The 24061-nt window shown below is 38.0% G+C and overlaps 1 protein-coding gene and 1 long non-coding RNA gene across 4 annotated transcripts in view; one reads left to right on the forward strand and one right to left on the reverse strand.

Annotated features, from left to right (window-relative positions):
• Nucleotides 1–24061, forward strand: part of LOC108303526 — a 105744-nt gene that overhangs the window by 56028 nt on the left and 25655 nt on the right. The window lies entirely within an intron of this gene.
• The window catches only part of PTPRG (protein tyrosine phosphatase receptor type G), a 770883-nt gene that overhangs the window by 28055 nt on the left and 718767 nt on the right, over nucleotides 1–24061 (reverse strand). For all 3 annotated transcript variants that reach the window (XM_017527402.2, XM_017527401.2, XM_017527403.2), the window contains 8 exons: nucleotides 21061–21152; nucleotides 13231–13327; nucleotides 8888–8970; nucleotides 8562–8696; nucleotides 7245–7379; nucleotides 4866–5038; nucleotides 2338–2473; nucleotides 1631–1777 (listed from right to left, as the gene is read on the reverse strand). In XM_017527402.2, the coding sequence (XP_017382891.1) occupies nucleotides 1631–1777; nucleotides 2338–2473; nucleotides 4866–5038; nucleotides 7245–7379; nucleotides 8562–8696; nucleotides 8888–8970; nucleotides 13231–13327; nucleotides 21061–21152 (998 nt within the window). The remainder of the gene's footprint in view (nucleotides 1–1630; nucleotides 1778–2337; nucleotides 2474–4865; nucleotides 5039–7244; nucleotides 7380–8561; nucleotides 8697–8887; nucleotides 8971–13230; nucleotides 13328–21060; nucleotides 21153–24061) is intronic.

Consider the following 24061-nt stretch of genomic DNA (forward strand, 5'->3'; position numbering starts at 1 on the left):
CATGTTAAACATTTAAAATGATACACTGTGTCCTCATTATTAATTACCTCATAGTTTTATAGTAGTTAGTTAGAATTTTAAATGACCTAAAAATTTAAAATGACTTTTATGATTGAACTCAGTGAAACTAAACTATTTTTCATTTCGTATCACTTGGTATAATTTGCTTGGCAGTCTCACTTCTTCAGCTGAGATTCAAATCAAAGTTTCAGAGTCAATGGAAAGTTTTACCATGAAAACTAATACTGTAGAGTCATCTCATTCTTTGAATCTTGATACAAAGGGAGAAACTATTTACATATAGAATAATGTGCAAAATAGAATTTAAAAGACAAAAGATAAATAGGACAGCACTTGGTAACTGAAGAGACAGGCAGTATTTGCAAGTTAGAAGCAATTTTGATGTATTATCAGATGACAGTCTTACTTATTTTAATAGTACTTATAATCTCTCTTTTTCACCTTCACTTTAGTCAATTCCACATAAACCTTAACTGCCTTTTTTTTTGAGACGGAATCTCGGCCCTGTTGCCCAGGCTGGAGTACGGTGGCATCATCTCGGCTCACTGCAACCTTCACCTCCTGGGTTCAAGCAATTCTCCTGCCTCAGCCTCCCAAATAACTGGGACTACAGTCCTACCACCACACCTGGCATTTTTTAAAATTTTTATTTTTAGTAGAGACAGGGTTTCACTGTGATAGCCAGGACGGTCTCCATCTCCTGACCTCATGATCCACCCGCCTTGGTGCCTTGGTCTCGCAAAGTGCTGGGATTACAGGCGCAAGCCACCTCACCCGGCCTTTTAACCCCTTTTAAGCTTCTTCATGTCCCTATCAAAGAAAAGAGGCACAATCAAAACTATTTAGGAAAAGTTACCTTTCTCTAATATTATTTAGTAATTCTTTTTTAATTTTTAAATTATCTTTTGGAATAGTTTTTGAAATAGGCATATTTTTAGGACAATTTATCTACAGATATTCATTCTTTTTAGACAGAGTCTCGCTCTGTCACCAGGCTGGAGTGCAGTGGTGCGATCTCGGCTCACTGCTGCCTCTGCCTCCTGGGTTCAAGTGACTCTCCTGCCTCAGCCTCCTGAGTAGCTGGGACTACAGGCAAGCGCCACCATGCCCAGCTAATTTTTGTTTTTTTAGTAGAGATGGGTTTCACCATGTTAGCCAGGATGGTCTCAATCTCTAGACCTCATGATCCACCCACCTCGGCCTCCCAAAGTGCTGGGATTATAGGTGTGAGCCACTGCGCCCAGCCAAGTAATCATTCATAATAATTAAGGTAAGATAGATTAGTTCAGAAAAAATATAGGATATTTTTTGGACTGAACAAGTGACTTTAAAGTACTATGTCATTATGGTGAGGGGCTGTTTATATTCAGATAAAGTCATAAATTGCTCAGAAAAAAATACAACACTGTACTATCTACTTGAATACCAATGATTCATACATAGGTCAAAACCGTATTTTCTTTTTCGTTACATTTCAGGCATATAAGGAGTACAAGTCTAATTCACTGCAGACATGTAGACATTACTGCAAAGAAGACATAACCTCCAAACTGAAGGCATTTAAATACTTTTTTGCTTTATGCCAAAAAAAGCTTATTCAAAGCACTACCTTGAATTGCTTTTCCAGTCGTGTCTTTCCTCCTACTCCCGGTATAAGGATGCTGTTAACATAGCTGTGCAGCTGATTTGAAGGTACTTCAGTCTCCTTTCCAAGAATGGCTTCCAACAAGGCATCATGGATGAAAATGTACTGCTCCTGAGTGGTACAATATATGGTAGTCACTCAGGGAGTGTTAAGGGTTAGCCACTCATTCATGAAGTCTACCTTAGTTTAATTCTGCCCCTGACAGGGACCTCCCAGTGCATTCCTTCAGGCACTTACAGCTAGGTGATTTGTTCCAATACTCAACTTGCTTATCAATCCTAACTTATTTTAGGGTAGAGACTGTGTTAGGTTTAGCTCCATATTCTATACTGTGTGATAAGCAATCAAGAAATCGTTTTCAATGATGGGTCTTAGAACCATCCTCGCCTATGTGTTTCTCAGGCCAGACAACATGTTTAACTCCCCCTACCATCTAACACAGCTCTTCAACTGTATCTGCTTCATAAGTGCTGGTGTAGTTATTTAGGAATCCAAATGTTAAGATCCATACAGAAATGTAAAACTGTGATCCACAAAATAGTATATCTACTACTACAAACCTGTAAATTCCCGCAAGCCCTAAAAGAATGAATCTGTGTCTTCACTATCATTCACCTTTCAGTTAAAGCATGTGCCACAATCTCATGAGGACACTGGCAACTGTTCCTTACCTCAGTCTGGACGAGGTAGTTACGCTGTGTCCTGATATGCTTCAGGAATCCCAGGACATTAACTGTGCTTTTGTCTTTTATCTGTTGCAGCATGCTGTCTATTACAATATAGGTGCCTGTCCTGCCCACACCAGCACTGTAAGAAATGAAGACACTCAACTGACACTTTTGTTTTATCATACTGTTAACTTTGATTCAAAAAGTTACAATCTAAACCCCATTTATTGTATTATTATTTTTTGAGACAGAGTCTCACTCTGTTGCCCAGGGCAGTGGCGCAGTCTTGTTTCACTGCAACCTCTGCCTTGCAGTTCAAGCAATTCTTGTGCCTCAGTCTCCCGAATAGCTGAAATTACAGGTGTGCAACTTTATATCCAGCTAATTTTTGTATTTTTAGTAAAGACAAGGTTTCACCATGTTGGCCAGGCTGGTTTCGAACTCCTGACCTCAGGTGATCTGCCCGCTTTGGCCTCCCAAAGTGCTGGGATTACAGGCATGAGCCACCGCGCCCAGCCTAAACCCTAGTTAGATAACCTAGTAAAGTTGACGTAGGTTATTCACTTAGCATTGCAACATAAATCACGGAACAGGCCACATTTATTTGAGTATCAAAGGGCGGGGCGGGGGGGAAGGGGGCGGAAGAGGCAAGAATGCATTTGCAAATCAAACAATAAAAGCATTTTTAAATAACCAAATTAAGTCATTTAGTGTAGTTGACAGAAAACAAGCTTTATACAAGCATTTCCCAGTGCTTTTGAAAAGGTATTATATGGAACTTATAAACTAAAAATTTAAAAATGAAATCTTTTCATATATATAATAAATATTATTTAGAAGAACCTTTCAGAAAAGCCATTTACAAAAACACAATCTCTAGTGTGGAAAGTTCTTAACTTGTGTTTAATACCAGATTCTTATTTATTAGGATAAGCCTACAATTTTCCTATAAACAATGGGGATTTTTTTTTTTTTTTTTTGAGTCAGGGTCTTGCTCCATCCCCAGGCTAGAGTGCCGTGGTGCAAACACAGTTCACTGCAGCCTTGATCTACTGGGCTCAAGGGATTCTTCTGTTTCAACCTCCCATGTAGCTAGGACCACAGGCATGTGCCACCATGCCAGCTAACTTTTTTTTTTTTTTAATTTTTTTTTGTAGAAAAGAGGTCTCACTTTGTTGCCCAGGCTGGTCTCAAACTCCTGGGCTCAAGCAATCCTCCCACCTCAGCTTCCCAAAGTGCTGGGATTATAGCTGTTGGCCTCCATGCCTGGCTGATATCATTAATAAGATAATTTTATAAAAAACTAGAGATTCGGCAACCAACAGAATGGGAAAAAATTTTTGCAGTTTACCCATCTGACAAAGGGCTGATATCCAGAATTTACAAAGAACTAAAACAGATCTACAAGAAAAAACCTAACAAGCCCATTCAAAAGTAGGCAAAGGATACGAACAGACACTTTACAAAAGAAGACATACATGAGGCCAACAAACATATGAAAAAATGCTCATCATCACTGGTCATCAGAGAAATGCAAATCAAAACAACATTGAGATACCATCTCACACCAGTTAGAATGGCAATCATTAAAAAATCTGGAGACAACAGATGCTGGAGAGGATGTGGAGAAATAGGAACACTTTTGCACTGTTGGTGGGAATGTAAATTAGTTCAACCACTGTGGAAGACAGTGTGGCGATTCCTCAAGGACCTAGAAATAGAAATTCCATTTGACCCAGCAGTCCCATTACTGGGTATATATCCAAAGGATTACAAATCGTTCTACTATAAGGACACGTGCACACGAATGTTCACTGCAGCACTGTTTACAATAGCAAAGACCTGGAACCAACCCAAATGCCCATCGACGATAGACTGGATAGGGAAAATGTGGCACATATACACCATGGAATATTATGCGGCCATCAAAAACGGTAAGTTTGGGTCCTTTGTAGGGACGTGGATGAACCTGGAAACCATCATTCTCAGCAAACTGACAGAAGAGCAGAAGATCAAACACCGCATGTTCTCACTCATAGGCGGGTGTTGAACAATGAGAACACATGGACACAGGGAGGGGAGCACTACACACTGGGGTCAGTTGGGGGGAAATAGGGGAGGGACGGTGGGGGGTGGGGAGCTGAGGAGAGATAGCTAGGGGAGAAATGCCAGATGTAGGTGATGGGGAGGAAAGCAGCAAATCACATTGCCACGTGTGTACTTATGCAACAATTTTGCATGTTCTTCACATATACCCCAAAACCTAAAATGCAATAAAATAAATAAATGGGGAAAAAAAATAAAAAAAACTAGATATTGATCTAATTTTTTAAAGACCACAGAAGCAGCAGGTGAGTTCTTAATGTTACAGGAATAGAGCCTCTTTAAAACTGTTGTAAGTCTTACCCATCCCAGTTTCTAGTGGAAGATTCAGCTTCCATGTTAAAGCAGTAGTAGTCACTGTGGTCCAAGATCACTGAGTCCTAAGTCCCCTGCCCCACCTACTTCACATATTGAACCCCAGGCCCTACCTGCAGTGCACCAACACAGGGCCCATTTCTGGCATCCGAGCTGCTGAGGATCTCCTCACGAAAGTCAGCACTGGAAGAGCATACTCGGGAACTCCCATGTCAGGCCACTGTGTATAGTGATACTGGATCACTACCCTTTCATTCTGACGACCCTTGGGATTTCCCTTCTGACCCTGTGAGAAAGGTGAAAAAAAGATGTCTTTAAGGTGAGGGGTGGACATTCTGGAAAAAAGTAATGTAAGGCTGTCAGGACACATGACCACTGATCTCATTCACCCTAATCACTTTTCCCAGGCTAGGTTATTTCCTCTTGTAGCCAACTTTCATGCCATTAAATGGAGACATTACCAAGCTCTATATGAAGTATCACTATCACTTAGAAGAGAAGACTAAGACTGTACCAAGAACAAACATTTAGTATTTAGTATTAGTTTTTTTGGAATTGGAACTATCCAAAGCACTTGCAATTTTCTTGCAAGTCCTCCATTTCCTGACTTTCTGTCCCAAATCCAGATCTTAGTACTTTGCTTTCATTTCTCTGTGGGCTATGATTCCCATTCCCTCTCCACTGTCCAGGCTGGACCTTCAGGAGCCAGAGTGCTGGTTGCTGCTGTAAACTATGCAGGAAGTGATGGGAAAATTCTAAGTGTCGAATACTTCTCTCTTTAGAGTCAGAGGCAATGTCTCATTTATCTGTCACTTTCATAAATGACTTTTTCAGAGTAGTTTTCCTTTGACTGAACTTTTTATATAAATTTTAAGTACTTTAGATGAAAAATTTCCCCCAAACAGATAACATGCTATATGTTTTCTTATCAATACCTCAATAATTTCTAAATTTTTTTGGATGACTCAGGGTCATTAATCAACATTGAAGCTTAAAGGGTGTCTGGTCCTGTGCTATTATACATAGGCCCATGATAGCTTTAATTCTTCTGTTAACTCATTTTTCTACTTTTTCCTGTATGTAAAACACCTAAAGTTCCTACTGGACTTCTTCCACTGACTAAAGCTGTTTCTAAAACAAGAGTAGGTGGGCCCTGTTTAAATACTTGAAAGATTCCCATTAGTTGGAATTTTTAAGTTTTATGCTGGTTATGGATTATCTTGAGCCAGCCAGCAGGTCTATTTTATAACATAGAACACAGATGTTGTGCCACACTACTGATATTCATGTTATTTCATTTTGGGAAATAAACATACATAGAAGGGACTGTTAACCTAGGATCACAGATGCGCTTTGGAGCCCCTGAATTTTATATAAAAATGTGAGTAAATGTCAATGTAAATGGGGCAAGGAGGGTACAGTTTTATCACATTTTCCAAAATGTCCAAGACACCAAGAAAACAAAATTATCCCATTGCTGCAAACAACTGCCATACCTAAGTTCTGTGGAAGAACTACATTTTTTAATGAGCATCTATTTACAGTTCTTCATATAGTAGTTCCTCCTTATCTGCAGTTTCACATTCTTGAGGTCAACCACAGTCCAAAAATATTACAGTATTTTAAGAGAAAGAGTATACATTCATATAACTTATTACAGAATATTATTGTTCTATTTCAGTATTAATCTCTTACTGTGCCTAATTTATGAATTTTATTATATGTATGGATGTAAAGGAAAAGACACTGTATGGAAAAGACATTGTATAAACAGACTTCAGTAGTATCTGAGGTTTCAGGCATCACTGGGCATCTTGAAACATACCTTACACAATTAAGGGGGGGATAGCTGTACTCCTGTGATGATTGATCTAGGATTCTTGTTGTGACAGTGGATTTTGAAAAAGAAACTGAGATAACCTGAAAACAATATTTCCACAAGTGTGATGCTCAGGGTATTAGTAGTTCTGTAGAAAAGGGTTTTATTTTTAATACCAGTGCTTTGGTCACTCTAAGTTCACTGTAAATTTCTAAAATGGCAGGGGGATACACATTATGTAACATTCATTTTCCATTCTTAGTGAACAGCAGAATCGGACTTTTACAAGAATCTTACAGCACAAGTATTCCTTGGAACACACTTTGGGAAACAATGCTTTAAAGCTCTCAGAAAACTGGAATGAAAAAGCTAAATCAAACAGATGCTGCCATATTTGCTGAGTATTACCAAAATCTAAGAGGATGATTTTTTATAAATGAAGCCTGTTCACATAGAGATTAAAGAGCTCAATCAGGCCAGTTAACTTCTATTATATGCTTTGCCAGCACCTTGCACAGCATACACTGATGTCAATCAAAACAGTCATGAAAAATGTTTTAAAAATACTTTTTAAAAACCAAGTTGGTTATGAGATTTGGCTTTGGTTGTACAGTAACTTTCATACAAGTATAAAAAGGAGATGCCCTGGTAGCCTACCCGATTCCTTCCATACCTTTTTCATTTTTGTATTTCTGACTGAGAAACGACGAACAGTATAGCAGGCATGTACTTTTGTGCTCTTCAGCGTGACAATAATGTTTCCATACTCCTCACTATTCTCTGTTGGCCAATACTGATCACATTTTCGCTGCAAAAAGAAAAAAGTTGTAAAGTATAACTGGAATCTGTGCCACAATTCTGTTGATAATGTAATTTCAAATGACAATGTTAAAACACAGGTAAGAATGCCATTTGGTTGACTGAAAAAAGAATACATGAGTTTAACTGCTTTAAGGCAGGTATGACCTCTGATGAGGTTGATGGCTTGGGAAAAGTTTGTGTAAGACCATGTGAGAAATGGGCCTAGTAATTATGACCACCTTTCAGTATGTATACATTTTAAAAATGGACTAAGAAGGAAACCTCTATGTCTGACCTGTAAGAAATAGGGGCAGGGTTTGTTATAAAGGGAGCTTAAGTATCATTTGGAAAGCTGGGTTGAATTTATGGAAGTTCTCTTCTGACTGTGACAATCTTCTTGTTATAACTTGGATCACCAAAAGTAAAACAGGGACTCCACAACATGAAGCAGTGGTGATTTTGAGCAGGGAACCTCAAGTGTAGCTTCTCTTATTTTTATTTTTTATGTTTTTAATTTTTAGTTTTAGTTTTGGGGTACATGTGCAAAACGTGCAGGTTTGTTACCTAGGTAATGTGTGCCATGGTGGTTTGCTGTACCTATCGACCCAGTGTGGTGATTCCCTGAAGTATAGCTTTTATTCCAGTCTAAATTAGCATCATCTAGTGTAAACTCATACTCCAACAAATTCTACAGCATTATTTTTTTAAAAGGTCCTCTTAATGATGGTCAAACTGTTTAAGCAATTTTTGCTTCCCCTAGTCTTAACTATTAGTAATTCCTTGACTACACTATGCTTCTTTCAACTTCCCGGTTTACTATTCTCTCTGTCCCCTGTACTTAGAATGCCGTTTCCTTCTCATCTTAGCCTGCATAACTCCTCTTATCATTGCTCAAGTCTCATCTCAAGTATTAGCTCCTTTAAGACAAATTTTGTACAGAGGATACACTGATTCATTTTGCAGCATTACACTAATACCCTGTTCATCTCTTTCATCACATTTAATTTTTCTTATAATGCCTTAGGCTCTCTTTCCTACTGGATCATAAGCAAGGTAAGAGCAGAGAGAACACTTTCCATTTCTGTAACTCTTTATACCTTGTCAAGTTACTATCTTACAGCAGGTAATCCATAAATATTTTTTTGAATGAAGGTGCTTTATTAAGATAAGTGAGTCAAGGAGCTCTTACTCTTCCTTTTTCCACGAGGTTTGTAATCATCACAATGATTCCAGTGTTTTGTTCCCAAATCATTCTCCAGAAATCTTCAAATGTAGACTTCAAAGGTCCTTGGGTGGCAATGTAAGCTTTCGCTTTGTTGTAACCCTTCAAAATGACACAACACAAATTAAGATGAAAGCACTATCACAGAAGACCAGTAAATAATTCAAATACTTTCCATACTGAATAGGCTTTGTTTTTAGTAAAAGCTCTGTACAGTATTAAAATACATTAAACAGTTTCTTCTGCATTCTTCAATTTCCAGAAACAGGTTTATAGTAACATTTCTGACTTACATCAACATAGTTTGCATTAATGTAGTCGCTGTGCTTGGAGTCTTTTCCTGGTAAAGGTCTTAACTTCACCCTACTGTGATCATCTATAGAAGATAAGAAAAAAAGCAAAAATATAATGTATAATTCAAAAACTAACAGCATTCTGAAGCACAACACAAGGCAATCAGGTAGCCCAAGAAAACTTTTGGCAGAACAACAACTAAATAGAGCATTCAAAACCATCCCCAAAATATAGAGCCACTTCTATATCTCCTGCTCTCAGGATGCAAATTCATTTAAAACGATTACAAATTGCAGTCGTCCAAAATTTCCTCATTCTATATTTTAAAGCCAAGTTCAAAGGTATTTGCTTGTTCGGTAATTTGAAGTTTAAAGGGCTTTGATTATGCCCTATGCCCCAGTTCCCTCCGCATTAATACAAATATAAAAGGGTGACTGATTATAATATCAAGTCCAAAACATCTATTAATATTGCAGGCAGTTCCATTGCTAATTCAGTTGGATTCCCTGCTACCCCAACAGAACCTAAGTAATTGAGAAAACCAGAGCTTTTCTCAAGAGTAATCTCATTATGGGAATGTGAAGTTAATGTTCAGATTTTAGGATCCACTTAACCTCAGTTTATGAACAAAAGTGGGGGAAAGTGATATATGATGTGTATCCAGTTGCCCAACAGAGTGAGCCTGCTTCTTTAGGATAGCAAAATAAGTAAAAAGAAGCTGAGGTCATAATTTTATTTTCCCTAGGTAGAAACAGAATGGGCAAAACCCAATTTATGTTTCTGTCTATAGTCACTGTCATAAAACGATTGTTCAAAAAGAAGTCCAATGAGTGGATCAGCACAGGCATTTCCTCAGAACATACCAAGCAGTTTTTGAGAGCCCTCTACATTCTTGGAGCTGTGAACTGCTTCTGTTGTTCTGACAAACTTTCAGTTTAGGGTTGACATGAAACAGGTGTTGCTTGATATAAACAGGCCCCAAAGGAAAAATTTATTCTAAGGCATCTGCATCCGAACTGTTACGCCTTAGACCGTATAGTGTTAGTTCTTAGACTGACAAATAAGACATTAATAGACCAACATGGGAGGTGATTTGGTGACATCCACATATACCTTGAAAGTTGTGACAAATCTGCGAGGTTTTTCATACATGTTTCTGGCACATTCACGGTCTGCTTTACTTGTTTCTGTGATATTTCTATGCTATTCTTTGGTATAAAAAGCATTAATATAGGTGTAGATGAAAGCAGGCAATGTGTCCAGAATCTGAGTGGCCAATAGAACACCAAAACCTAACTCCCTGAATGTTTGAAAATAAAACCACATCTAATTTGAAATTGTGAAAGTAAAATCACAAATGAAGTTGTGAAAGTGCAACCCACATTTAACCAGAGATGGTTTTCTAGTAAAACACCATGACCTCTGGGCATATCACAAAGAAGTTGCTTTGATTTTTTCTCCTCTTTCTCTGCCAAATGCTTTTAGCAAGGCAGTAAGGCCATTAGAAGTAAAGGATGCTGTGGTGGAGAGAATGAGGGGTGGGTGGGTGTGTGTGTCAGAGATCTGTATATATCCTTTCTTTATTAGAAAGGAGGCATATCCAGATAGACAAATCCTCATAATCACAGCGTGGTGAACCTTGATTGAGTTGGCCATCAAATACTGCTAAAGTCAATCCAAAGACTGGGGAGAGGTTTGACTTTCTTCGTTGTTGTCCCCCTGCCTTTTTTAACCTCTTCATTTTCTCAGAAAAGTGGAACAAACAATCCTATTCAAAAGTAACTTGGAGTTTTTGTAACACTTTATTTAGAAATAAACTATCTCTGCCTATATTGGACATCTTGAATATAGAAGTTCAAGGAACCCACAAAAAATAACTACTAGCATAGATGGGTTCAGCAAAGTTTTAGGATACAACCTACAATTGTATTTATGTACACTAGCAATGAGCAATCCAAAACTAAAACTAAGCAAACAATTTTATTTACATTAGCATCAAAGGGAATAAAATACTTAGGAATAAAATTAATAAAAGAAGCACAATAATACAATTCAGACTATAAATAATTGAAAGAATAGCCAAAACAATCTTGAAGAACTCACATTAAGAAAGTGAAAAGACAATGCACAGAACGAGAAAATATTTGCAAACTATATATTTAATAAATGATCTGTATGCAGAATATATGAAGGACTCTTAAAACTCAACAAAAGACAAAAGTAATCCAGTTAAAAAATGGTAAAGGATCTGATTAGACATTTCTCCAAACAAGATACACAAATGGCCAATAGCATGAAAAGATGCTCAACGTCACTATTTGGGAGATGCTAAAATCAAAACTGTAATTGGATACCACTTCATACCTGTTAGGATGGCTATTATTTTTTTTAAAAAATAAGAGTTGGTGAGGATGTGGAAACATGGGACCCTTTATATATTGTTGGTGGGAACGTAAAATGAATAGCCACTTTGGAAAAGAGTTTGATAGTTTCTCAAAATTTTAAACATAGAATTACCATATAATCCAGCAATTCTACTCCTAGGTGTATACCCAAGAGAACTGAAAATATATGTCTACATAAAGACTTGTACATGAATGTTCATAGCAGTATTCATACTAGCTGAGAAATGGGGGAAAAAAACAACTGTCCATCAATTGGAAACAAAATGCTGTATATCCATATATTAGAGTATTATTCAGCGATAAAAGGCAATGAAGTACTATATATGGTACAACATGGATGAATCTTGAAATCATTATGCTAAATGAAAGAAGCAGACACAAACGGTCACACGGAGTATGAATCTGTTGATATGCAATGCCCAGAATATGCAAACCCACAGAGACAAAGTAGATACAGGTTTTCTAAGTGCTGGAGAGAAGGAGGAATTGGGAGTGCCTGCTAAGGAGTTTCTTGCTGAGGTGCAAAAAATGTTCTAAAATTAGCTGTAGTAATGATTGTCCAACTCTCTGAATATACTAAAAGCCACTGAGTTGTATAGTTTGAATAGGTAATTTTTTTTTTTTTGGGAAACGTCTTGCTCTGTTGCCTAGGCTGGAGTGGAGTGGCGCAATCTTGGCTCACAGCAACCTCCACCTCCTGGGTTCAAGTGATTCTCATGCCTTAGCCTCCCGAGTAGCTGGGACTACAGGTACATGCCACCATGCCCCATTCACTTCTGTATTTTTTTTATAGAGACAGGGTTTCATCATGTCGGCCAGGCTGGTCTCAAACTCCTGGCCTCAAGTTATCTGCCTGCCTCGGCCTCCCACAGTGCTGGGATTACAGACATGAACCACTGTACCTGGCCTTAAATGGGTAAATTTCATATGGTATGTGAATATTTCACTAAAACTTGAAGAAAACATTATATATTAGTGTTCAAATTTTAAGTGGTCCAATTTAAATGCACTATTATATATAATTCTGTGTAATGTAGTCCTTACCATAGTATATGTTAACTATAAATATCTATGCCCTTACCCTTAGTATCAAAGCATATATTAAATGTCAGTGACCCAAGCCCCACATATCTATGAAATGTGGTCTTCTAGCCATAAAAGTAGTTTGTGCTCCTATAATATTCCTTGAGGCTCTGTATGAAGAATGTCCATTTGTTTGCGTCCCTAACCTACAGAATATTCCTGACCGTGGTAATGTGATAGATAGGGCTGAGCACATGGACCAAAAGGCCTGGAGACTCATCATTTAAGGTACAGACCAATTATCTCATCTTTCAAAGAATGCTCGGGAGGCTGAGGCAAGAGAATCCCTTGAACCCGGGAGGTGGAGGTTACTGTGAGCCAAGATCACACCACTGCACTCCAGCCTGGGCAACAAGAGTGAAGCTCCGTCTCAAAAATAAATAAATAAAAGAAGGAAATAATGCTTTGAAATTCAGCTTGCTTCATTCAATTCCCAACGTTTTCATTTGTATTTAAAAGATTTGGCCCCTTACTATCACACTGGTCTTTTAAGTGGAAAAAAGAAAAAGATTTGGGCCTTACAGGTTAAAACCATTGTCAAGATAGCCAAATGACATTCAAATTTTGGCTCCCAACATTTGATATGACATCACTTCATGTGAAAATAGTGAAGCTCAGAACATTTTCTTTCAGTCACCTTATTAAGCTCTCTGAGCTCTGACAGCCTAATGAAAGACTAGGGGGGAAGAACATGTCCCTACTTCTACACTGTTGAAGATGGGCTAATGAGAGGTTAGCTTGCAAGTATCATTCTTTCTTGGCATCCTGCTTCTGATCGCTTGACTTTCAGCTTATACTCAGCATGAAAATTTAATTTCCTCACAGTTGAATATAGTTTAAAGTTTATTACTCACATGCTAAAATGTTGATGTATCTGTTTTTGTGCTTGTTTTCTGGATGATTGGAATGTTCCGCAGTGATGTTCATATCAGCCGTACAGCGCTGGACTTCCTAGTGAAGAAAACAGCAAGATTTTAGACACAGTTTAGAAACAAAGGAACACCATCTACATTCAAAAGGATAAAATACTTACCCTCTAGCCGCAGCCACCATTACCTCCCCAATCTCAACTTCAGATATAATTATATATTTATAACAAGTTTATGAAAAATGTGAAGAAGGTATAAAGAAGATTTCATTCTTCAATATTTCATCAATCATCTACTGTATTCTAGATTTTGACCTAGTCCCTGGGATGTAAAACAATATCTCTTTTCGAATACATCACAGTCTATGGGTGAGAAAAGTATTCAAAAAGATAGTCAAACATGACGAATAGGAAAGAGGCCTGAAAAAGCTGTGATGGGAGCACAGAAGAACAGAGGAAGGCTTTAGACAGGTGAAAAAATGTACCTAGTCTTAAAGGAAGAAAGGGGATTTCTAAGAAGTATAATCTCTACGATGATTTGCAATATGCTTAGAGGCCTGATAGCCTCATTTATAACTGTGAGGCTACAAATTGACGCTGAAGATTCAGTGCTGAAATAACCCGAATAATAGCCCAACTAATGGTCATATCTCATATATACAGTCTTCACAAATTATTTATAAACTCTAATATTTTTTAAGTTATCCTTCTTTGGAAAAAATAGTAGCAGAAACAACGCTCTTATATCACCTTGGTGGTGGATATAAACATTATCCATTAGCCTAACACAACGTTGCTAAAAAGCCAGATTTTTCTATACTATATGCCTCAAACCCAAGAAAGTACTGGAGCTAACTAATAAGGGACGTCATTAGTGGTGCACAGCTGCTACAAAAAGCCTGAGCAAAGTAACACAAAATTATCAGGAGAAATGTTTTACACAGAACAGATGCAGCAGAGTTTAGGAGCATGCAGACTTTTTTTTCCACAAAGGAGTTGCATAGCAATTAGGGATGTTTTCCACAGTATTTATATTAAACATAATGAAAACAATGAACTGGTTGTCTTTTATATTCACAAAGTACTTCCCAGTGAGAAGTACACTTCTTCTAAGGAGGAAGTCACTGTACTCAAAGAATTTAAGGTATAAAAGCAAAGAATTTCTGTCTGTTCAAAGAAACAGTGTTCGATGACTCTCTAATTGTTGGACACTGTATATGGAAGTTTCCATAATTATAGTCCTTCCCAGCTGTCCATTAAAAAAAAAGCCCCCACAGGCGTTAACAGAATCCACCTTTTTAGGGGAAGCATGTTTCGTGATAGTTTTTACCCATTCCTTACGCTTACTAAATTTAATAAACTCCAATATTTTCTGTTCTAACATAGTTTATAACCGATGCTTTGGAAAACACTGGTTTAAGGAGCATCAAGGCTGCCCTTTGGCTGTTGTCTAAAATGAGATAATAAAGTGTGGTCACAAATCATTCTACATAAGAACATGAGCGATGCTAGCCAAACTTAGCATATCGGGACCTGCCTTTTGAAACTGCCTTAAGAGACCTAAGGCATACTCTTTTGAATAGTTTCAGACAACTTTTGAAAATGGATTTGAAACAAGTTATTCTTTTGTTTTCAGGTTTCAAAGGTCACACCTTTGACATGGACTTCTTTAGGGTTGAGTTGTTCAGATATCTTATGCTGAGAGATTGTAGCTTTTACTACCTTAGTCTGAGATTTACCTTTTTTTTTTTTTTTTTTTTCCTGTTGTATGGATTTGACCACCATAGCTATGGACTGAAGTTGGAGCCTCTTTTCTAATATAATGCAAATGACCAAGACTGCTTGGGAGCAGCTGTCAGCATTGTTTAAAGCTGTCATTCAATATGGCCAATCAAACTCTTTGTTATCTAAAACCCCTTGTCTGATCTGTTGCCTCTATTTCACTTTTCCAATTATATGAATGACAGAAACAAAAAACAGTAATAAATATTATCAAATCTGATTTTATTAGAACCCATAGGGTTTGGCCTTCTGATTTTGTTTTGTAGATAATAATGTCATCTGTAATTCCTTGCAGTACTGCTTGACTCATTTAGATGCTGATAATATCATCAGATCCTGGAGTGTCTTTTCTCTATCAGAACGGCCATTTCAAAGTTACCATGATTTTAACAGGTGTTAAAAGCTCTTTACAGAGATGCTGGCCAATGGAGTATGCATTGTAAAGTTACCTATTCAGAACTCTGATAAATTCAGAGCTCTGTTTAAGCTTGTTTATATTTTACTCTTTATATAACAGAGCTAGAATTCTCAAAAAGAACAGTCTGAATCTTAACAGGCACATAAGCAAAGGAGAAGACCAATAGAAGACAGGTTTAAAATAAAGCAAAAAATCAAAAACTGAACAAACCCTAAAATGCGATACCCCCAGAATTCTAGGTAAGTGACATAGGCTAAATCACTCCCTACCTAGAGTCATTGATGCAAGAGGCTATCTAAAGAGCACTTAAAAACTTGTCCTACTATATTGTGGCTCAATTAAAGAAAAAAAATAAATCCAACAGAACATCTAGAAATCTTTCAGATTGCTCAGTTCCCCACAAAGGAAGCTGAGAATAAATTACTTGGATCTGGTTACCAAGTATTAGACCAAGTAGGGGTAACATTCTCAGTGCCTGAGTTCAGGAAGCCTACAGTTGTGTTAAGGAGACTGTTTACAGAAGACTGATGGGTTTAGGTCATGGTAGTGACCCAGTGCATGTACAGTGTCAGACACAGAACTGGCCTTTGACAGGTGCTGGTTACACTGCATCTTCTGGCTTCTACTCTCTTCTGCTCAGGGTATAAATTGCTGCCAGACTGATTTTCTTCAAATGTTGTACTGACTGTTACTCCCTTCTTCAGAAACATCTGGAGAGATTCCACATTTCTTTAGCAAGGCTTTCAAGGTCCCATCTTAGCTTCCACTCCCTTCCCAATCCCAGACAGTATTAACTCCATACCCTTTGAAAACACCACTGGATTTTCTGCTCTTTGCTTTATTGCCATTTACCTTGGTAAGAATGACTGGTTTCTTCCTCTGTCCAAATCCATGTATCTTTATCTAAAATAACTGTGTTTGCCCCCCCCAGAAAACTAACCCATATTTGGAAAGTGTAATAGCATTATTATCCAGCAGCTGGTCTGTAATGTAATTATTTTTCATGTTTAATTAGGGAAATCTGGCTACCTCCCTTTTATCTCCTCTTCACAAAAACCTCAAACAACTGTGATTTATCTCATAACCATTTAAAAATGTTTTTCTTAAGATGTTTAAGACCCAAAACGGGCATTTTTGTCCAAAAGGCTCAGGAAACAAACTCTACAGCAAGCTTGTCCAACCCATGGCCCACGGGCCACATGTAATCTAGGATGGCTTTGAATGCAGCCCAACACAAATTCGTAAACTTTCTTAAAACATTATGAGATTTTTTTTTTTTCAAATTTTTTTTTAAGATCATCAGCTAGTGTATTTTATGTGTGGCCCAAGACAATTATTCTCCCAGTGTGGCCCAGGGAAGCCAAAGATTGGACAACCCTGCCTACAGGATCATTTTCTGCCCTCTTGCAGGCAGCAGTCAGTGCAGCATTACATCTCTGACCAGATATTTCCCTATTATATGTCATTAGCAGCCTTGGATGTCTCCCTTCATTATCTAAAATGACTGTGGCCACTGGTCCCTCAGAGCATGGGCTCAGGTGGACAAAGCTTTGTTCTTTTAAGATGAACAACCGCCCCAAATTTAGCACAGCTGGTTAACTGCAATAGAGGCATTCCCCCAAAGGATCTTGTCAAGGGGCTATGGACCTCTGGCCTCATCCTGTACTCTGCTTTTAGACTTCTGATTCTCACAGTGCCTGCCTGTTAATTCTTCTGACTCATGGAGCTTTGGAGTTCCTTCCTTTTGAAAGAGTATACTAGCACTGCTTCTTTGGAAGGCTTCTGCATTATGATTGTGGGGGCCGAGGAAGAGGTTCTCAATCTTTTAATACTACTCTGGGAAACTACTCCCTGGAAGGACAGTGAGGTTGAAATTAGCTCAGGTAGCCAAGGGAATGGTGTCATCAAATGCTATTACAAGAAAAGGATTGATGTTATGTCTAGTGACTGCAAATACCGTATGATACTGTTTTCACGGTCTCTAGAATTTATCTGACAAGGACAAAAAGCTGGCTTTCAGCAACACTTCTAGACAAAAACTCAAAATTACCTACCAGCGAATTGTTTTTCTCATTTGCTAAGCAGCAAAGTTCTGAAACCACAGTAGTTATTCAACTTTTGTGCTTCCGAGATGTTTAACCATGATGGGAGAGAATTTTTGCTGAAATCTCCAAAGAAAATACATAGGTGCCTTTGTCCTTTGCGCTTCCTCAGAACTTTATGCCTGTACAATAGCACTTATTTTGCTTTGTCCTGTTTCTGTTTTGGTTGTGTACACCCTGGCCTCCCCCAACACGAGATTGAACTCTTTGAGGGCAAGGACTGTAATTCATTTTTGTATCTAATATTACGTCCAGAGAATGGCAGATCCTCAGTAACTGTTAGACGGGTTGTTTTAGTGCCTCTTAATGGCCAGTTGTTAACTTTTAAGTTGTATTTCTCTACAATTTTAAGATCAATACTTTGACTAATGTTAGGTCTACATGTTGGATAAGATGCTGACCTAGAATTATTCAAAACATTAATATTAATCTTATATTAATCTTGTAAGTCACATTCTCAGCTATCTGAGAAGGCTAGAGACTATAAAGATCATGTAATGGTCACCTAATACTCCTAGTTGGGGGGGGCGTTCCTAATTTGACTGCTCTCCCCAACTTTTTGTATTGTCAAGGCACAGCAGCATGATCATTTCTAGTCACTTGCAAGCTTGCTTATTTCTCCTTCTGACCTTGGCTCATTACAGGACATTACTCTGGCTTTTTGGTGTTTTTTTTTTTCCTGAGGCAGGGTCTTGCTCTATCGCTCAGGCTGGAGTGCAGTGGTGCAATCATAGCTCACTGTAGCCTCAACCTCCTGGGCTCAAGGGATCTTCTTGCCTCAGCCTCTGAATAGCTAAGCAGACTACAGTTGTAGTGTCACCACACCTGGCTAAGTAATGTATTCTCTTATTTTAGGAGATATTCAAACTTGAGCTAGCTGTGAATGCTGTTTTATCTATCTGTCTACTGGGAAGAATTATTCTGAAATTAGAGAATCAGCATATTTTCAAAAGCACTTAACTGCTGAAAGTATGCTGGTTGAGAACTCCTGGTATCAAGCTATCCTCCTGCCTTGGTCTCCCAAAGTGTTGGGATTACAGGTCTGAGCCATTCTGCCTGGCCCAGGCACTACTTTAAAGAGCCTGGATGGTGTCAAGGTGAACCATGTGCGTTCAAGTCAGATAGGAACTTAAACCTTAATGCTTAAACCTTACTGCTGCCATTTCAAAATGTAGCCAGCCACAGCCTCAGTTTTCTCATGGGTAGTTTCATCATCCGTAAAATGGGGTCAATAAGACAGCACCTACCTCAGGAAATAGTGGAATGATCCACGCACAGTGCTAACTAGTAAATGCTGGCCATCGTTATTCCAAGTAAATGGGTCTGGAAATCTGAGACTGAGATTACCTTAACTTTCTTACCATAATAAAAGTTTGTTTTTAATTGTACAAAATCTTTTTCTATCCTTTCTTACAAAGCCTGTTACTATCTCTGTTTATAAAATGGCTGTAACAGCTTCTTCTGTTGCCTATTACCAGTTTTCCCTTTTAGCAGTTACCCAAAAGGAACACTACTCTTTTAAAATACTTCAAATTTTCACTGAATTATAAAGTGACAATAATATTGGTGAGCTTTTCTATTTTCTCATTCTCCCTTTTATGTTGGGGCTTTGTTGTTCTTTTTAGAAGGATATCCTTCCTATTCTGAATAGCTCTGATTTTAAACCTTTCAAACCTGAAAAGATTGTGAAATGACAATAGTCATTTCACCTTCCTGTCTGCCCTCCCCATTCCACTCCCGAAAGTATCAGCTAATACTACTTAAGCTATAAAGTTCAATGTAGGTGATTAAAGCTTTTAGCTGCAGTATACTTTTTTAGGATGGAAATATGGTACAGATGCCCAGGATTTGTTAATGGGCATGATTTTGATGCAGCAAAGCCCATTTTAAGTCAGATCAAGTTTACAGAGGTATAGCTGATTATTTTGAATAATTAAATGGTGTCAAAACCAGCTGTGAGGAATAGCACTGGGGTCTCAAATCATAAATAATTGAGAAACCGGAGTTGCATTTGATCATCCTGATCAAATTCTGCTCTCTAGAGGATAAATGTTTGTCCTGAATATCATCAACATTGTTAAATGCCTCAATATTCTTGTTCAGTCATCCAGCCAACAGTCAATTGAACTAAATCACTTTAACACCATACACATTTGCTGTCCTCATGAATACAAAATGTTTGACTTAAACCATGTTCTTTGTAGTTGAATAGGCACCGTTTTTAGTAAGCATCTAATAGCAATAAATACTTGACATGCTTTTGTTGGTTCCATAAAACATATGACTTCATAGAATAAATCAGAGGTTCTTTCGACCACCTTTGCTTTCATTCTGCTCAAAACAACAAAAACTAACAAAAAACTAAGAGAAAGCCTTAATTTAAAACAAGTCATCAGTATAATTGCCTTTATGATAGCCTTTGGGGATTCCAAATGTGCATAGACGGGCTTTTTGTCCTGTTTTTATTTCTCATTCTTCATTCAAGGTAACTGCATCTTACAGCTGTATGACTCCTAGATGATCTTAAAGTGCTTACCTTCCATTACTTCATTTTGCCTCTAACCAATTTTGTTGAAAGAGGTGGGTAGGTTAGCAGCATCGTCATCATCATCATTTCTATTTTAAAGTAGAAATGAGACAGAAAAAGGAACTGACTTACCCATAAAGCTAGAAGACAGCTGAGCTGCCATGAAAACTTGGCCTCCTCGACACAACTCTTGCTGCCAGAGATGTGCCTTAGTTAAGCGCCTCAGTGAAGAAAAGGGCAGTCTGTTTAATAGCTCCTCATTGACACCCTGTCACTGCTGAACTGGCACGGAACCCAGAGTTGGCAGGGTGGTACATGCCTCTCTCTACCTTGTTTCCTACACGCCAGTTCTTAAAATCAGAAGGCTGTCTTAACCCAAGTCTTCTCTCCAAGGATTAATAATCATGAAAACAACAGCAGTCAACCTTTGCATGGTTCTTAACAATAAACTCGGCGTGTTTAAAAATGTTAATCATTATTTTCTCCAACAACTTTACAACGGAGGTGACATTGGTGCCATTTTTTTAAATGAGAAAACTGGGGACCCTAAATGAGGTGATTGGCCCGAGGATTATGAAGCTCACTACTGATGAAGCTAGCAGCATTTTTCAGACACCAAACCCGCTATCGTCACTATACCATGTGCATTGCAGAAAAGACACAGAATGAGGGAGCTTTCTATGATGATTGCTGTGCCCAGTTAGATGAAGCAAGAACCTAAAAACAATCCCTACCAGTCTGCTTCTTTTCTATCCCTGTCTGTTCTTGTATAGAACTGCAGGTTCAAGACAGGTACAATCAACTCCCCTTTCACCTAAATTTTATTGGGAAAAGAATGCCTATTAAAATTATAGAAGAGAAGAAAAACTCCCCTTTCCACAGTTAATTGTTTTGTTATGCTTGGAATGAATTCAGTTCAAGTTTCCAAAAATCTGCATAAAGTACCAGTTAGGTTTCTGGAAGTTAACTTCCAGCTTTGAAACATACCTCAAAATCCTCAGAGAACCCATGCTGGTTATTAGAATAGAGCTCACCGATGTGTTTGACAAACTGTTTGACAGGAATGGCTTCCATGTCATCTGGGGGAATACAATAATATTCAGAGTTATAAGAATACTTGCATAAAACAAATCACACTGATAAAGCATACTTAAGACAAATACTTGATTTTGGCAAACAGCAAAATAAGATCACCCAAAATAGATGTCCTGAAGAAACGTCTCAGGATTTATTTTACATTAGGATCTCATTATGACTTTAATGCCTACAAGCTAGGTTAAATACAGTTTTTTAAAAAAAGGTACATAGAGAATTCCCTTTACTTTTTATATTCAAGGCAATTTACATAGTTAAATTACCAGAGCACACTCTTAACTAAAAGTGTGAATTCATCAAGGGAACCCACTTGCCAAGAAATTTTATCACACACACCGGGGATTTTGTTTTTGTTTTTGTTTTTAAATTGCTGTTCAATGGAGTCCAGCTTGAATTTCGAGCAATTAAGTTCTATTTCCAATCTTTTAAATCTTAAGCAATCCTTTATACACAATTATAGATAGATGCCATTGTACCAGCTGGCTCTGGGTACAATGCCATCTATCTTTAAGTGCTCAAAATTTTAGCTCAAGACAGCTGTGTCTACATGATGCCAAATAATCAGTTTGACTGAATTAACTGGATTTTTTTGGTGTTGACAGACTAGGTATAGATTCAGGAAGACTCCACATTCCAATTTATTTCTTGTTGTCACTTCAAAAGGAGACTTTCAGTTCATAAGCCCAAAGTATGTTTTAAGCCTATTTATCCTGATACTTGAGTGCTGCTGTAAAATAGCCACACCCAACTAACTGGAGCTCCCCAACCTCCTTCTTCCCTTCTCCCTCAACCCTCCCCCACAAATATTTCCTTTTAAAAATACTCTGCTGAATTTGAGATAAACAACAGACATGACATTTACTTTATTCAGAGTGAAAGATCTTTGGCAAACGCACAAACATCTAAACTGCCACAGATGCTTTTCTTAGCAAAGGGTATGAAGATCTGTATGTGTAAATGAGGTCCTACTTTGGCAAGAATTTTATAGATCCAGGCCTGACAATCTGATTTCTCTTCATCTGGTGACAGTTAACATTGACTATGTCATTCCTTCTTTCTTTTGAGAGAGCAAAGCTCTAGGGTGGCTTTTTGCATCTATTGACATTTTCAAACTTGAATCATTCTTAAGTGGAAAACAGCATCTCTTATACTTTGTTTAAGGAAGGTGACTTGTATGTTCATAATCCAAGTTGCTTAGCATAGAAATATTATCAAATAGGTGGTGTTCTGTAAGCACAAATTCTTTCTGTGTGAACAATTAAAGTCCTAATTATTTTAATAGGCAACCTTATGAAAAAAATTGCCAAGTTATTTACAAATATTTCAGAATTGAAGATGTTCATGAATATGCAATCATTCTGCATGCCCAAGAAATCTATAGCTCTCCTGATGTAACCAGCATTAACAGAGTAAGTGGAGCCAAAATGTTTCTCCAGAATATTTAGCAGAATGCACAGTTCAAGAAAAATTTCCAAAATTATCTGATCACTTCACTTAAAATGTTTAGAAGTAAGCAAATTCTACAGTCATGATCAGTGGCAATGAAAATGATCTCAAGTTGAGAAACGGGTTACTATGTACAAAGCTAGAGAGTCTCTAAAGGATTAGCCCAAGAATAAACTCACATTCAAACAAGGGGTAAAACGGGTGAGACAGGACACAACCTTACCACAGAATCTCTCTAGTATATAGACTACAGCACTTTCATTACTTAGAAATGACAGAGACAACACTGTTTTCAAGGGCAGTGTGACATATTCAGTAGAGTAATAGGTTGAAGGCAACATTTATACGATAATGGTAGTTTAGAATTTCAGGTTCCCAAGAACTTACAATGTTTAGCATAGTAAGTGATTAAGATTAAGAATATGGACTGTAGTTCAAAATAAGAAAAAACATGTCAGCTTTAGAGCTGTTTTACTCTGTAAGGTAAAAACCACAGCATTTTAACAGCTATAGCCCCCCTCAAATCATTGAAAGGAATGCCTTCAGGTTAATGGCTTATTATTTTTTTCTTGCAAAGTGCTCACCTATAATATCCAAGCTAATGTCACACACACATGCCCAGAAATCAGTATGACTGCTACCACTGTGGCTAGAAGCAGCAAAATCCAGCAGAGCTCAGTATGATAATCATATATGACTCACGAGTCTCTCCAATTTGCATCTTTATCCAAGGAAGCCTAAGCACACCCTCTGGGTTTCCAGGCACCACCACCAACGTCACTAAGTACCAGACAGGCAGATACACATACAGATGCGTGCTGTACTGACCACTGTCAGCTATCCAGATAATACAGTATTTGCTCTGGCAATCAAGATAAATAGCTGAGAAGTCATAAATCTTTTTTCTTTATATTGAGATTAAATATAAGGCTATGACTAATTAATCATTCTCTTTTCATAATTTTTCTATTGCATTCTCTCAACATGAGCCAGATGATTATAAAATCAATGTGACTCGTAAAAGGCCAAGCAGTTAGGACAGCATCAGAGGCCTGATCTACTCAGTTTTTATCTGAAAAGGCCCTGTGTGTTTTAAGAAGACATTCATCCAGGCCGGGCGCGGTGGCTCAAGCCTGTAATCCCAGCACTTTGGGAGGCCGAGGCGGGTGGATCACGAGGTCAAGAGATCGAGACCATCCTGGTCAACATGGTGAAACCCCGTCTCTACTAAAAATACAAAAACATTAGCTGGGCATGGTGGCGCGTGCCTGTAATCCCAGCTACTCAGGAGGCTGAGGCAGGAGAATTGCCTGAACCCAGGAGGCGGAGGTTGCGGTGAGCCGAGATCGCGCCATTGCACTCCAGCCTGGGTAACAAGAGTGAAACTCCGTCTCAAAAAAAAAAAAAAAAAAAAAAAGAAGACATTCATCCAAAACATGTTATCTCC

This window comes from Cebus imitator, unplaced genomic scaffold (assembly GCF_001604975.1).
Source record: "Cebus imitator isolate Cc_AM_T3 unplaced genomic scaffold, Cebus_imitator-1.0 Scaffold48, whole genome shotgun sequence".
NCBI classification, from domain to species: Eukaryota; Metazoa; Chordata; class Mammalia; order Primates; family Cebidae; genus Cebus; species Cebus imitator.